At 35.9% G+C, this 16,028-nt stretch overlaps 1 protein-coding gene across 1 annotated transcript in view; it reads right to left on the bottom strand.

Moving 5' to 3' along the window:
* The window catches only part of LOC108719687 (potassium voltage-gated channel subfamily H member 8), a 182,800-nt gene that overhangs the window by 48,050 nt on the left and 118,722 nt on the right, over positions 1-16,028 (bottom strand). Inside the window, exons 4-5 of the mRNA XM_041567523.1 lie at positions 11,393-11,520; positions 536-785 (exon numbers count right to left, since the gene is read on the bottom strand). Coding sequence (XP_041423457.1) covers positions 536-785; positions 11,393-11,520 — 378 coding nt within the window. The remainder of the gene's footprint in view (positions 1-535; positions 786-11,392; positions 11,521-16,028) is intronic.

The following is a 16,028-nucleotide window of genomic DNA, read 5'->3' as shown; positions in this document are numbered from 1 at the left end:
ACATATGAGGTGGAGATATAAAAGTGCCCAAAACCCCAGTTTCTTGGATGCCTTTGTGGCAGACCTAATACTTTCCCAAAGCTAAAAATAAAATTGCTTCCAATGGGAGCCTACACTGAAGCAGAAGGAACTGTTTGTTTTTGCAAATGTTCCTCCCAGTGGCCTCAAAGTAGGTGCTTATTTTTGAATTCTTGGCTTGAAGGCACACTTTAGCTAAATAAAAACAATGTGTACTGCCAGAGTCTCATGTAGGCTGCCAGTCCACATAGGAGCTACTAAAAGCCAATTACAACTCTTATTTGAAACCACCTGGAAATATTTTCATGCTTGTGTTGTTCCTCAGCTCTTTTTACATTTGAATGTGACTCAAGGGTAAAAAGGGTTGGGAACCCCCCACTTAGAGGTATGCTGTAAAACAGTAGATAAACATTAAATTATAACAGTAATGTATAAAACCTAACCAACCCATTATGCGTATAGGTTCAGGTTTTTGGTGTATGTTGTATTAGATAATTATATGGGAAGTAAGCCTTACCAATAATAAAAAGAATCTCCACGGAAATATCACTGACAATTGTGCTTCTTGTTGATGAGAGATCATCTTTTTCATCATTGTCCACAAATGAAACATTGTAAGGTACAGTAACAGCAACATAAAACGTTGCTAATAATATAAGCCAGTCCCAGGCAGCTTTAAAATAGCTAAAATGTAAAATGATAAACTTTGCTTTTTTTGCATCTTGAACTTTGTACTCTGGAATTGCTGGTTTATCTACAAAAACATTCTGCAAGACACAAGGAGAAGGGAGAAAGAAGCATTAATGGCAAATTTGAGGTCAGAGGGTGCATTTAAAATTAATTTTTAGAATTCTAATAGAAATGTGAATTCATGTTTTGTTATATCTTTATTACACAGCTTTCTAAGCTTCTTATGGTTTCTGGTGCTACCCTTTCTAGGCTGTACATTGTTTTATTTAAATTTCCCTTAATTTCCTTAAAAGTATACTGTCATGGAAAAACATGTTTTTTCCAAAACACATCAGATAATAGTGCTGCTCCAGTAGAATTCTGTACTCAAATCCATTTCTCAAAAGAGCAAACAGATTTTTTTATACTCAATTTTGAAATCTGACATGGGGCTAGACATTTTGTCAGTTTCCCAGCTGCCCCAGTCATGTGACTTGTGCCTGCACTTTAGGATTTCTGGCAGGCTGTTATTTCTCCTACTTAATGTAACTGAATTAGCCTCAGTGGGACTTTGCTTTTACTATTGAGTGCTGTTCTTAGATCTTCCAGGGAGCTGTTATCTTATATTAGGGAGCTGCTATCTCGTTACCTTCCAATTGTTCAGTTGTTAGGCTGCTGGGGGGGATGATATCACTTCAACTTGCAGTACAGCAGTAAAGAGTGATTGAAGTTTATCAAAGCACAAGTCACACGACTGTGGGCAGCTGAGAAATTCACAATATGTCTAGCCCCATGTCAGATTTCAAAATTGAATATAACAAAATCTGTTTGCTCTTTTAAAAAATCGATTTCAGCGCAGAATTCTGCTTGAGCAGTACTATTAACTGATGCATTTTGAAAAAAAAACATGTTTTCCAATGACAGTATCCCTTTAAAGATAGAGGCATGTAGTAGCATCACCATAGCCAAATATATGTGGCCCTAAAAATGAAACAACAGCAAATGAGAGAAAAATCATCTAAATATGTGTAGTATATTAATCATTGAAAAGCACTGCTGCCTTGCAGTTCTAGGGTCCTGGATTCTGACTGTGTCATATTTTTGTATTTGTGGTTTTCATCCGAGTTCTCCAGTTCCTTCCCACACTTCAGAGAGTCAAGTTCTTTCATATACAAGAAGGTTAACTGGCTTTTGATATGGCTCAGGTCTGTCCAACTGGCAGCCCGCATGCGACCCTCAACCCCCCATTGTGTGGCCCCCACCTATCTGCTGTATTTGTTTACCATGTGTAAGATTGAAATGGTATCACTATAGAGATTAACTGGCCCCTGTAATGTTTAAATCTCAAATTCAGACTAATCCCCTGTATTGTTCACACCTTTGATGCCACTGCATTGTTCACACTTGTGACACCTCTATTGTTCACATCCTACAACCCTGTACTGTTCACACCTGAGACCCAGACTGAAACTGCCCACATTGTTCACCTGTTCACACTTTATACAAAATGCTAATGGGGCATCAGCACTGTGTCACTGTATTTAGTACAATTTAGAGTGGTCCTGATGGGTATTTCCTGCCTCCTGCTCTGTTCTGCTTTCTCTATGCTCTGTGTGTGCCATACTCTGCCTGTATGTGATATACGTTGCCATATTCTGCCTGTGTGTGCCATACTCTGCCTGTGTATGCCATATTCTGCCTGTGTGTGCCATACTCTGCCTGTGTGTGCCCTACTCTGCCTGTGTGTTAATTTCATTTAACTGATAAAATAATTTTCTCTTGCAGCTATAGAGAAATATAGAATCCTGCAATGTACCAGTGATTTAGAGACATCTCCTTCCTAATCGTATCCTAGTTAGTGAGTAATTAATAGTATTGATACAGAACATACTATTGTTTGTATAGTTGTACATTTGTGATACACTGGTAGTGGCACACGGTTATGATGTGGGTTTATATGACACTAAAACAAAACAAAAAATATATATTTTTTAAAAAAAATATAAAATAAATTTTTGAATAAATCTCTTTTTATAAAAAAATATGATTGTGTATAGCCGTGGGCTAATTGCTTTAGCAATTGGTGTAAGATAAAATGGACATTGGCAACATTTCTGAGGAGAGGATAATTCTCATGAACCTCCACTAGGAGTCACTGTGTTTTAGCCTATAAATTTGTATAGTCTCTTTTGTATATTATCACTGATGAAGGGCCATGCGGTCCCGAAACGTTTGATCTGTTGAACTGTGTCAAGAGCACCATGGAATAAAGCTTGGTATCACCCCGTTTGTTGCATAAAAAGGTACTGGCTTTTCATTTATTGTTGGATTCATTGCTGGTGTGTGGCAAGGCCAGTGGCAATACCTGCATCCCCCTTCTGCCTAACTTCTGTTCTGCCTGTGTGTGCCCTACTCTGCCTCTGTGAGATATACTCTGCTTGTGTGTGCCCTACTCTGCCTGTGTGTGCTCTACTCTGCCTCTGTGAGACATACTCTGCTTGTGTGTGCCCTACTCTGCCTGTGTGTGCTCTACTCTGCCTCTGTGAGACATAGTCTGCTTGTGTGTGCCCTACTCTGCCTGTGTGTGCTCTACTCTGCCTGTGTGTGCTCTACTCTGCCTGTGTGTACCCTACTCTGCCTGTGTGTGCCCTACTCTGCCTTTGTGTGCCCTACTCTGCCTGTGTGAGACATACTCTGCCTGTGTGAGACATACTCTGCATACATAAGCCTAGTATTTGTTCTGGGGGTTTGTTAACATTTGAAAATAAATTATTGTTAGGGGCCCCTAAGGTTTTTAATCATCCACATCCACAGGTGATAAGGAGATATATGGATTTAAGGGTATGTCTTAATATGACAACTTTTTGAGTGATATCCCTACAGTGAGCACCAACCATTTGGTCTTTTGGTGTGCTACCACAATTAATGTGTACATGGTCTTTTGGTAACATGGGTGTGGTTTAAAGTGGGTGTGGTCTAAAAACAGGGCCCTCCACCATGTAGGCCAGGAAAATTTCGGCCCTCGGCAACACAGAAGTTGGACAGTACTGATATAGCTGATCTAATGAATATGATAGGGAACATTTTGATTGTAAGCTCACTAGGTAACACTGATATTATTCATTTAGTCATTTAGATATAAATGAAAATAGAGACACACATAGAATGTAAAATATTCACATATCCTAATAAAAATTGGAAATACTATTTACAAAATTTATATAATTGATTTCCTCCAATCTTTATATAATTAAAGGAACAGTTACACCAAAAATGAAAGTGTTTTAAAGTAATGAAAATATAATGTACTGCTGTGCTGCCGTAAAAATTTGTTTGCTTAAGAAACTATACAATAGGTTATCTAAACAAGCTGCTGAGTTGCCATGGGGGCAGCCATTGAAGACAAGATACACAGTTGACAACAGATAAATTCTCAAGAATCCCATTGTATACTACAGAGCTTATCTATTAACTGTTGTGTAACCTGTGATTTTTCTCCCTTTTCAGCTTTGAATGGTTGCCCCCATGGCTACACAGCAGCTAGTATATATAGTTTATATAAACTATTGTAGAGTTTCTGAAGCAAACATACCAATTTTACTAGTGCAGCACAGTAGTACATTATATTTTCAGTGTTACTGTTCCTTTAATTAAACATTTAAGGGCATATTTATCAAGGGTCGAATTTCGAATTGAAAAAACCTCGAAATTCTAATTTAAAAAGACCAACCGAAATTAAGTCAAAGTTTGTTTTTTTGGTCGAATAGGTCTGTTTTTGATCGAGTAGGTCCGTATTAGGCCGAATTTGAATTGTACGAATCAAAGGAATATCGCATTTGATTGTATTCGATTCAAAGTTTTTTCTAAAAAAAACTTTGATTTTTCAAAGTCTACCAATTGACTCCAAATAGGTCACTGGAGGTCACCCATAGACTAAAACAGCAATTCGGCAGGTTTTAGATGGCGAATGGTCGAGGTCTAATTTTTAAAGAGACAGTACATGATAAATTTGATATTCACATTTTTTTTTATATTTTTCAAATCTTAATCGAATTTGGACTATTCCCTAGTTGAAGTACACAAAAAATAGCTCAAAATTTGATTTTTTTTCATTTGAAAATTCACCTCCACCTTTGATAAATCTGCCCTTTAAAAAATGTTCACGCATAAACAAAACCTTTTTCTCATGATAGTATTCATGTAAAGATACTTTACCTATAAGATCTCAGTATGCATAAAAACTGATACATCCACTTCTTTAGTAATTTAATCTCAATAAAATAAAGGGGGTTATTTATTAACCCTTAAAAAAATCCAAATTTTTCGTGATTAATTAAAATCCGAACGTATAAAAACTCAGAATCCGAAAACCTGGCATCTCAAAGCTCTCGGGGTCCTGTATTAGTCAATGGGAAAGGTCCCAGTTTCTGAGCTGCTGTCAGTACTGATATCCGATGATTTCGGCATTTTGGTCTGAAAAGTCCAAAAAAAATTTGGTTTTTGCGGAAAAGTTCTAAAACTTCGGACTTTTCAGGCAATTGTCCGAAGTTTCTTGGTTTTTGCCAGAACCTATTTTTTTGAATGATAAATAAGGTCAATTCAGGAATTCGGAGTTATTCGGATTTTATCTTAGAAATACTGATAAATAACCCCCTTTAAAGTGAAGCTGAATTAAAAAAAATCTTCATACTATAAAGACAAATTGACTAATAAATAGTATTCTCTCTGTAAAGTTAGAGCAACCTATACTGTGACTGGCACAATCCCAATATGTTGTCTATGTCAGTGACATAACTCATGAGTGGGACCGAACCAGTGATCCCTGCCATGGCAATCCTACTTAATTTTGTATTTTCCATTCATGGAAACATACACTCAAACATAGCTCATAGTAAATGGGGACTTAAAAGAGATTAAAATGGTCATCCCTAATATCTATGTACTTAGTAAATTTAATTTATCAACCTTTTAAATGGAGGAGATAGAAACAGAAAAGACTTTCATTAGCTTAATGTTGAAAATGTTACAGTTAAAACCTATTAATTGTTAAAATGATATTTAGCTCTTTTCAGAAGCTGATGATTACTATTACTATTTTATACATTCTGCTGAAATGGTGATGCATTGTAGATAGTGGGATTCCATAGTTTCATTTTGTTTTATGTATAAAACAATAAAATGCATGTCATTTGTGAGAAATACAATGGACTATGTTCACATCATCATTACACAGAGTAATGATGGTAACACACTAACACACACACACACAAACAGTTTGTTTATCAAGGAACATGTAATACATTATGGGAAACTGAATTTTGGCTGGAAGAGAACTGCCTACTGATACATTATTTTAATGGTCAGAACAAGTAAGACAGCAAAGGGCAGACAGGTACTGCTTTCAGTTGCAGTTGCATTTACAAATACTTTACATATAATACTTATAATACTAAAGTTTCGAAATCAGCTAGTGGCTTAGAATTACACTTTATTTTATTAAGACAATGATTGGTTTTGGGTTTGCATGTACATTAATAATGTAGTTTACAGTCATTTGTGAATGTTACTTATGTTTGTACAAATGTAAGTTGCTTGGCATTCAATATCCCCATATTTTTCTTCTGGTTTTCAAATGCAATAGTAAACCCCAAAAACAAAAGTGGATAGAAATGTCATATTTACAGTATATCCTGAACTAACTGCACTAGCCTACAATTTCATCCTTTGTTGGGCACATGGGGGTCACCATCTTGGATTTTGTTAGAAGTGACTGTGATACACACATGCTCAGTGTGCTCTGAGCAGCTGCTGAGAAGCTTAGGGGTTGTCACAATTTATCAAACAGAAAATGAGGTTTACATGTAGATGCCATAATAGTGAATGTGATGTCATATTCACATGTTGTTGACCTGCCATGTAATGTAATTCTAATTAATTACTAATCAGCCTTGTTATTGCGAGTCAGTCCATAAGATCAGGTAACTGACAGCAGTTACTGGGTTTTGTTGGGAGGCACAGGACTTTGCCTGACTTAGGCTGGCACAAAACCCCAAAACATAATTTGCAGAATTTCTAGCCTACTTCATTATTAAGCTATAGTTTTTCTTTAAAAGCTGGCCATATGATGCCAGTAACATACGTAACCTGGCTGTCCAACCTGTGGTTCCAGTGTGGATGGAAAGAGTATACCAATCACTTCTAAGATGAAGGTGGGCCATTATCTTGATACACTAAAAGATCTGGGCACTGTATCAGAGAAGATATTAGAAGATATTCTGGGTATATTCATGGCATCAACACTAAGGGGCATATTTATCAGGGGTCCAATTTCGAATTGAAAAAACTTCAAAATTCGATTTCAAAAAGACCAACCGAAGTGAAGTCGAAGTTTATTTTGGGTCGAAGAGGTCTGTATTTGGCCGTATTCGAAGGATCAAAGGAATAGCACATTCCGTCGTATTCGATTCAAAGTTTTTCCCCCAAAAAACCTAGATTTTTCAAAGTCCACCAATTGACTCCACATAGGTTCTAGGAGGTCCCCCATAGGCTGAAACAGCACATCAGCAGGTTTTAGATGGCGAATGGTCGAAGTCGAAGTTTTAAAGAGACAGTACATGATAAATTTCGATATTCGAATTCCAAAGTTTTTTCAAATTCTGATCGAATTTGGACTATTCCCTAGTTGAAGTACACAAAAAATAGCTCGAAATTTGAAGTTTTTAACTTCAAAAATTCACCTCTACTTTTGATAAATCTGCCCCTAAGGGATTTAAATTTTTTATGATGAAACTCCCTAATTATAGTTATGCTTTCAAAACCTCAAGGGGCAGATTTATCAAAGCATGAGATTAGCGCACACCACAGAAAAACTCACCGACTTTCTATTCCTTCCTGTGGGATTTTTAAAAGCGTAGTTATCAAATGGTGAAGCGTTTTTTCAAGCAAGTTTTTGACATTTTCGACCCACTGGGAATCCGATAAATGTATTTTTCATGATTTTATCCAATTGAATTGTTTGTATTCTGATTGTTTTAATAAATAAGTGCACATTCACTTTTTTTTAAAATTAGAGTTTATACGAGGTAGAAAAAACCTCTAACATCCACAAATTCAAAGTTTGATAAAACTTCTAACATTTCACAAATTCGAACTTTAAATAATAACAATACTAAAATAAAATATAATAAATAATAAAGAGACCCTCTTGCTAAGGGGTAGATTTACTAAAGAGGGAAGTGACTAACGCTAGCAACTTTTCTCCAGCGTTTCCACCCGCAGGGACATCGCCAATTTACTAACAGGCTCAGGCACCAAATTCGCTAGTGAACGGGGCCGTTGCTAGCGGTCATTCGCACTCGATCTACAGGCGACTTTTCATTCTGAAAGAAGTCTGAAAAGTCACCAGCCTTGAGCGCCTGGGATGAAACTTTGCATTATAGTGAATTATTGTATTTGTAGCGCATTTGGGCCCGGCGAAGTGGTGCGATGTGTGCGAAGCGGTCGATGGCGACAATTCACCCTCTAGTAAATATGCCCCTTACAGTTTAATATATGATTAAAATGTATCTTCTTACTTCTACCTAGTCCAGCAAATAACTATATAAGTAGCTTATCTAAACATTTCCACTGAAAAATAAATGTACAGTATACCTATGAATGAAATTCCAGTCCAAAAAATAAATATGCAGTATAGTTAATAATGCTTTGACTAAACAATATTAAGTCTGCTTTGAAAAATTGTATTTTCCGCAAATGAAATGTAATATCCTCTGACATTTCTAAGAATCTTTCCCGTGACTGAGGCCATAGAGCCATTGACACATATTAACCTTTTAAGACTGTAAATTACCCAGCCATTACTTGCTTTATTTATGCAATGATATCTGAATGTCTCTCCTTTTCTAGTTTAATTACACATCTGCAAAGTCACTGATGTTTAAACAACTGCAGAAAATATTTAATTTGGCTGGAAATCCACATACAATATGTGGTGCTTATCAGACCTTTTACAGAGTGTTTACAAAATATAGGAGCAACATAGATCAATTCTAATCACTGGATTCATACTGAGTTCTTTCTATAGCTGTATACACTGTATATATGCATGGCTGGGTGTGTGCTTATATATTGCTCACAATTTGCTGATTAAATTACAATATCCTGATTGCCCCTTTTCATAATACTTAGCCATCATTGTGATAATTATTAGTCAGTTAATGAAATGGACTGGAATGTTAAGAACACATATTTAAAAAAAGGCTATATAGTAGTGTACTCAATCAAATGAATAATTACTTTTCACTAATGAGTACCAAGCACAGGACATTTTGACAAATAATATTAAAAATAAAGCATATACAAGGTAACTCACTCCAAGAGGCACATTTACTAAGCTCGAGTGAAGGATTCCAATGAAAAAAACTTTGAATTTCGAAGTATTTTTTTTGGTACTTTTCACCATCGAATAGGCTACTACGACCTTCGACTTCAACTTTGATTCGAATGATTCGAACTAAAAATCGTTCGACTATTCAACCATTCGATAGTCTCTTTAAAAAATACTTTGACTACATACTTCGGCAGTTTAAACCTAGGAGGTGCAATGTTAGCCTATGGGGACCTTCCCCAGCACTTTTCTAAGCTTTTTTTCAAAGAAAAATCCTTCGTTCGATCGAACGATTTTTACTTCGATCGATCGATTGAAGGATTTGCGCTAAATCCTTCAAATTCAATATTCGAATTCGAAGGATTTAACTTCGAGGGTTTATTAACCCTCCAAATTCGACCCTTTATAAATGTGCCTCCAAGTGTTTTATTGTTGTGAAACAATGACAGCAAACCACATCAATAAAACATTATATTATACTGAACATACCATACAGCAGTGTCATCCTTCTGTAAGCCACTCCCTCCTGACATGTTTCGCACTATTGGCACTTCATCAGAGGAGGTAACGTGCCCAGTGGCAAAATGCATAGGGAGAGAGTGGCTGGTATACTGAAAGAGGGATGACACTGCCATGTGGTATGTTAAATACATTATAATATAATGAATTATTGCTGTGGTTTGCTGTCATTGTTTTGCTCCAAAAAAAATACTTGGAGTGAGTTACCTTGCATATCTTTTATTTTAAATACTACATAGTAGTATAGGTTTCTCACAAATTCTGTGATGAGATCATATATTATTATATGACTACAGAAAATGTATTTGTAATACCGTATATAGCTGTGGTGAAATAGCCCTTGGGAAGTTATGGACAAATATCTCAGTTATTTTTACTTCTCCTATGGCAATCATAAGTAGATTTGCAAGGGGTTCTGTGTTTGTATAATGAGCTACCCTTATATTGTTATGCATGACCACCAGGGTGATGCTGCACTTTGACCTTTAGTGGGGCTTGCACAGCCTCCATCATTACTAAAAATAACTTCATTTTAATATATCTGACCCTCAAACATGTAAACCAGGTAATGGAAAACCAGCCCTCTACACTGAAAATACTGAATAACACTATCAGTAGTGATTTTTAGAACAGAAAATATATCGGCCTTTTAATAATCGCTGTTTTATTTATCCTCAGCGCACCCATGTTCAGTAGTCTAAGGGTAAGGACACACAGGCAGATTCATGGAGATGAGTTGCCCTGCCGACAAATCGCCTCTTCTTTGGGGCGACGATCTCCCCGAACTGCCTTCCCCTACCTTCCCGACGGCTATAATGAAAAATCACCAGCGGGATGGCACCTGCGGCACTTCGTTTTCCGAAGTCTCCCAAAGTTGCCTCTGCGACTTCGGAAAACGAAGAGCCACGAGCCATCCCGCTGAAGATTTTTTATTATAGCCGCAGGGTAGGGGAAGGCATTTCGGGGAGATTGTCTCCCCGAAGAAGAGGTGATTTGTAGCTGGGGCGACTAATCTCCCCGAATCTGCCCGTGTGTCCTTACCCTTATAAAGTGTCTTGTAATGAAAATATATTGTCATGTTATGTTATTTCTTGCACTTAACAATACAGAACATAAAAATTTAAGACAACCTAACGGAATATTCTCAGTAATTGGGTGTGAAGAACAAAGTATTTAATCAGCTTCTCCCCATCTATTAAACCACTGTTATAATCATCCACTCCCTCTTTCTAAGATTAGGAAGAGGTTATAATCTACTCTCTGTAAACTAATGCTGCACATTCTGAGGCAGTAAATTGGGATAACATCAAAATCTTGATCATTATTCTAGTTTGTACCATTTTGTGAAAATCAAGCATAAAGACTAGGCAAAAAACATTCAGTACCATCTGTAATCATGGTGAGGACAGGCTAAAATTACACCTTAAACTGAAATATTTTCTATATAAAAAAGCCAATATAATTAATAATCATTCTATTTGTCTATGTTCTATTTATCATCTTCTATTTGCTTTACTGTCAGGAAATACAAAGCCTCTATTTAACCTACCAGACTTATGTCACTATAACTGCTAAATCAAAATAAACACGTATTATAAAAAATGTGTGGCTAGCTACTGGACATACAATATATTTACTATATATATATATATATATATATATATATATATACAACTTTCTACTAAACTAAGTTTTTAAAATCTTTTAAGCCATAGATCATGAATACAAAAAAGAACTGAAATGAACAGACCTCTAAGAAGACTATGTCAGGGATTTTCATGCATTATATTCTGTTCTTACATTATTGAGCTTTAATTTGTTCTTCTCTCTTCTTTGTAGGTGACCGGAGATGTGATAAAGGACAGCCCGACTTCGTCTTCTTGCTGCATCAAAATGTGACCCTGCCTTTCCTCTACCTTTGAGCTTTTCTGTAGAACAAAAGTATCAAGCAATTAAATACCACCACATACAACTTTAACCTTTTTCAAACTGATCTTCTATGACCCACAATAAAATATAATACAATATAATGATAGGATTCAATACTTGGAGTGTAGAGTAAAAGATCATAAGATCAGTATTGAGCATGAGCAGAAAAGACAACAGTCCTAGAATGACTACAGTGATTTCTTAGGATCCTAATTTCACTGTAGATACTGAAGAATTATTATCAAAATGAAATGTAAAGCTAAATGGCTGTAATATGAATAGTTGGTATGAACACTGGATCCCAGACTTTGAAGTTAAAAAAGGGAAATACTTTGTAAAAACTAATGGTGTTTTATTGGCATCATGTGCCATTGATGTTATCAGTCTGCCACAGTATCTATATTTTATTATGTCTTGCCCTCATTCAACAGGTTTCATGCACGATCTTCAAATATAATCCTTCATCAACAATGCTATTAATCAAATAATACTTAAAGCACTAAACAAGACCAAGCCCAGCACTGGCCTTATGTGGAGTGAAAATCTTTAGTTCAATGAAAGTAAACTTTATTTATAACACATATATATTCGGTCTCTTAAATTATTCCCCAAGCCCTACTTTAATGCACTGATTTGCATGTATTAATGGACAACATGTATACAACATATATCTTAATTAAATGAACTGAATTTACAGCAAAAAGGATCTGTTCTTCAATACTACCTAAATTTGGTTATTTTCCAAAATAACCATAATATAATTCACCTTTAATTCTCATTGCTCTTAATATGAAAATACATGTCTGGAAAAGCTGATTCACTCTATTAGCGCCAAGATATTTCTTTAAAATTAAGCAGTTAAGCCAAAAAAGCTCCCTGTGTCATTAAGCAAATGCCTTTTATAGAAAATTAAAAGCAATATACATTTAACATTTTTACTGATTATTTTAGACAATAAGAAATTTCAGCTCACAGTAAGAAACAGGTCTCTACTGGGTGTCATTATATATTTGGCAAAATACATTAATGCTCAAAATACTTTTATAGGATTACCTTTTAGTATAATGTAGACTGGTATAAGGTATTATGGCATGAGATTATTATATTGTTGTGGTTTTTGAATTATTTACAATTCATGTTTTGTAGATGTCAGTCATGGAAGTTTAACTACATTCTATTAGGGATTCATTGCATTAACAAGCAGACAGAAGTTTAAAAGTTACAAAGGAAAAGGTATATGAGAGGAGGTGAATTGAAGCAATACAATATACTATACTACACTATATACTATAAGCTATATAAATGATACCAATAAAACTGGAAATTGGGATTGACCTCCCATTTGCAGTCAAGCAATTTTTTCAGGCCCCTTCTTAAAGCATAGCAAACAAATATATACAAAATACTTCTACTGTTGTAATTAGAGTAGAATCTAAGACAACAAATATGCTTTCACCTGAACTCTGACATGCCTGCCCCCTCTGCTGATGATTATTTTGACTAGCAAATTATTAATGTTCCAAAAAGTTGCAGTTGAAATAAGAAAGTGCAATTGTAATTGATAAATTCATATTTATTTGCAGTAAGTTTATAATGCAGTAGAAAAGTTAAAATATTGTTATTATTGTAAATTAATTTCTGTGATATCTTTGATCAGTTATTGGGTCTCTTTTCTCTTATTTTTACATATAGTTCTTCAGTCTCCCACAGGAAACAGTTGGATATTTCCAGGTCAATGTCTCAAATTAGATATAGTTTTTGTTGTAAGAATTAGTTACATGTTTACCTACAGTTATATTACTCTTTCTTTTATTTTTCAACATTTTTCTGACTTTCCTTTGGTTAATGCAAGAAAAAAATATTTGTAAATATACATTTAACTAAGTCAGATACTGTTGGTGATACATGTTGGTCATTATGTCTTGAGTTGTTAATTATTGATTAGACACACTGAATCAGTATTTGATTGTATTTAAATTTCCGGTAAAAACATATTTTTAAGAAGTAATACCAGTACATTGGCTGTAAGAAAAAACATTTTGTAAAAGGTATATCAAAAAAGGTCCTGAAGAGAGCGAATGTTGATAGATGAATAAAATATAGTAGGTAATGCAGGGTAGAACTGCAATATTAGTAATTAAAAGCATATTGAATTATAATAAGAAATGCACTTTTGGATTGCTTAGACCTGCAAACCCACAGAGCAAGGGCACACAGCAGTTTTCTTGTAATCCTCTTAGTAAAACCTAGGAAGTCAGTATTCTTCGAAATCACTGGTGCATTTTACATGTTCAAACTGACTGATTCCAGCATGAGTTAGCAGCATGGTTGAGATCTTTGCAGTGGGAAAACAACCCAACCATATGGATGAGAGGTAACTCCTGAGTGCAGAACCAATAGTTCTCTCCTGTTACTGGACTAACCGCGGCTGAGACCTGGAGACCTACTGTACTGCACCCCAATTTACACAACATCTTATAGGAAGGCAGTCAGCTCATGCCTAAGCGCGATCTGGAGTTTAAAAATAGGCTACATCACTGCATATCATATGAGTGGGAGTTTTGAGGTTAAAAACATTACCAGTAGCTATTATTAAGTGTGAATCTTATTCAAGATTGCAGCACCTTTGTTTAGTTATAGTTCTTTGCATTAGTTATATTTACATTATGGGGCAGCTTTATGAAAATCAAAGTCAAAATGTTTTTACTGTATCATTTTTTTTACATGTGACAATTTTAACACAATTTTTGGAATAAATTCACAACTTTTTGCAAGGTCGAAAAATATTTTATGATCTGTATTGGCTATCTTTTCATCACTTTATCATTTGCTTACTTTTTATAAAAATCCAGGTACAACCAGGCAAAAATGATTGTATCCTGTAGACCAGCTGTGAAAAATCTTCAAACTGCATGAAAATCGAACAATTTAAATCTATAGAAAATCTTTTTAAACATTATCCGTGGTTTTAAAATGCTACAAATGAATGGTGAATTTCAAAAAGTTTACTTTTACACCATGGTTCTGGCATGATATGTTGCTCTCACTCACTATCATTTAGTATCCTGATGCACGGATAGGAATGTTTGGAACTTTTCTCAAGACATTTTTTAAATTAATAGCTAGTGATGGGCGAATTTTCGATTTTCGATTCGCCGAAAATTTGCGAAATGACGAAAAATTTGCGAAACAGCATTTTTGACGCCGGCGCCCGTTTCTTTGATGCCCGCGCCTGTTTTTGATGCCAGTGTACGTTATTTTCGGCGCCGGTGAAATTGTTTTTTTACGCCGACGAATTTTCGCAGGCGTTTCGCGAATTTATTCTCTGGCGGCGAATCGCGCAAATTCGACGCGAATTCGCGCCTGGCGAATAAATTTGCCCATCACTATTACTAGCAATAAGTTATGATTCAAAAAATGTTAAACGGGTGACAAACTATAGAAATGTATAAGGTCACATGTTTGCATGGTTAGCTACATAAAAGTGACAATAATGGGTTTATGTAATAACAGGCACTCATTTTGCCCAGCAGTATTAACTTATAGCAACCAATCAGCAGTTGACATTTTCTGGTAGAAAAAAAAAAGATAAAAATTGCCAGCTCACCTTTGCCTTTTAAAAATAATTGTTACAAAAATGAGGTATTAGTACCACAATTTGGCCAAATAATTTTCAAGGCCCCTCATTGTAAGTGAGTCCTATACTATCCATTAGCATGTAACACAGAAAGAAATAAACAGTGCTCGGGCAAACCGCGCACTGGCAATTTTTCTCTTTCTTTGTTTACAAATATTGGCTTTTTATCATGTAAAGCAGCTAGTCAACTCCAGCATGTGGGTTAGACTGAGCACTGGCACATAGAAACTGGTCAACACCACAGCGTGGGTTAGACTGAGCGCTGGAGTTTTATTTCTGTGTTTCATATGCAAATTGTAGCCAAATACTGCCTTTGGTTGCCATTCAGCCTTTAAACCAGCGAATGATTTACAGGTGTATGTTAATGGGCTGGGACTTAAAGGGCATGTAAAGTCTAAAATAGAATAAGGCTAGAAATGCTGTATTTTGTATACTAAATATAAACATGAACTTACTGCACCACAAGCCTAATCAAACAAATAATTTATGCTTTCAATGTTGGCTACAGGGGGTCACCATCTTGTAACTTTGTTAAACATCTTTGCAAGACTAAGACTGTGCACATGCTCAGTATGGTCTGGGCTGCTTAGGGATCGTCATTAGTGATGGGCGAATTTGCGCCGTTTCACTTCGCCGGAAATGTGTGAATTTCGCACGGAATTCGGGAAACGGCGCCGGCGTCTCGTTTTTGACGCTGGCAAATTTTCGCGGGCGTTTTGCGAATTTATTCGCTAGCGGCGAATCATGCAAATTCGCCGCAAATTCGCGCCTGCCGAATAAATTCACCCATCACTAATCGTCATAAACAATGCTGCTTGAGTTCTGCATGGCTGGTAAGTAAGGCGGGGGCTCCCCCTGCTGTTCATAAGT

This window comes from Xenopus laevis, chromosome 6S (genome assembly GCF_017654675.1).
Source record: "Xenopus laevis strain J_2021 chromosome 6S, Xenopus_laevis_v10.1, whole genome shotgun sequence".
Taxonomy (NCBI): Eukaryota; Metazoa; Chordata; class Amphibia; order Anura; family Pipidae; genus Xenopus; species Xenopus laevis.
The sequence above is the reverse complement of the archived record's forward strand: the minus strand, read 5'-3'. Positions and strand labels throughout refer to the sequence as shown.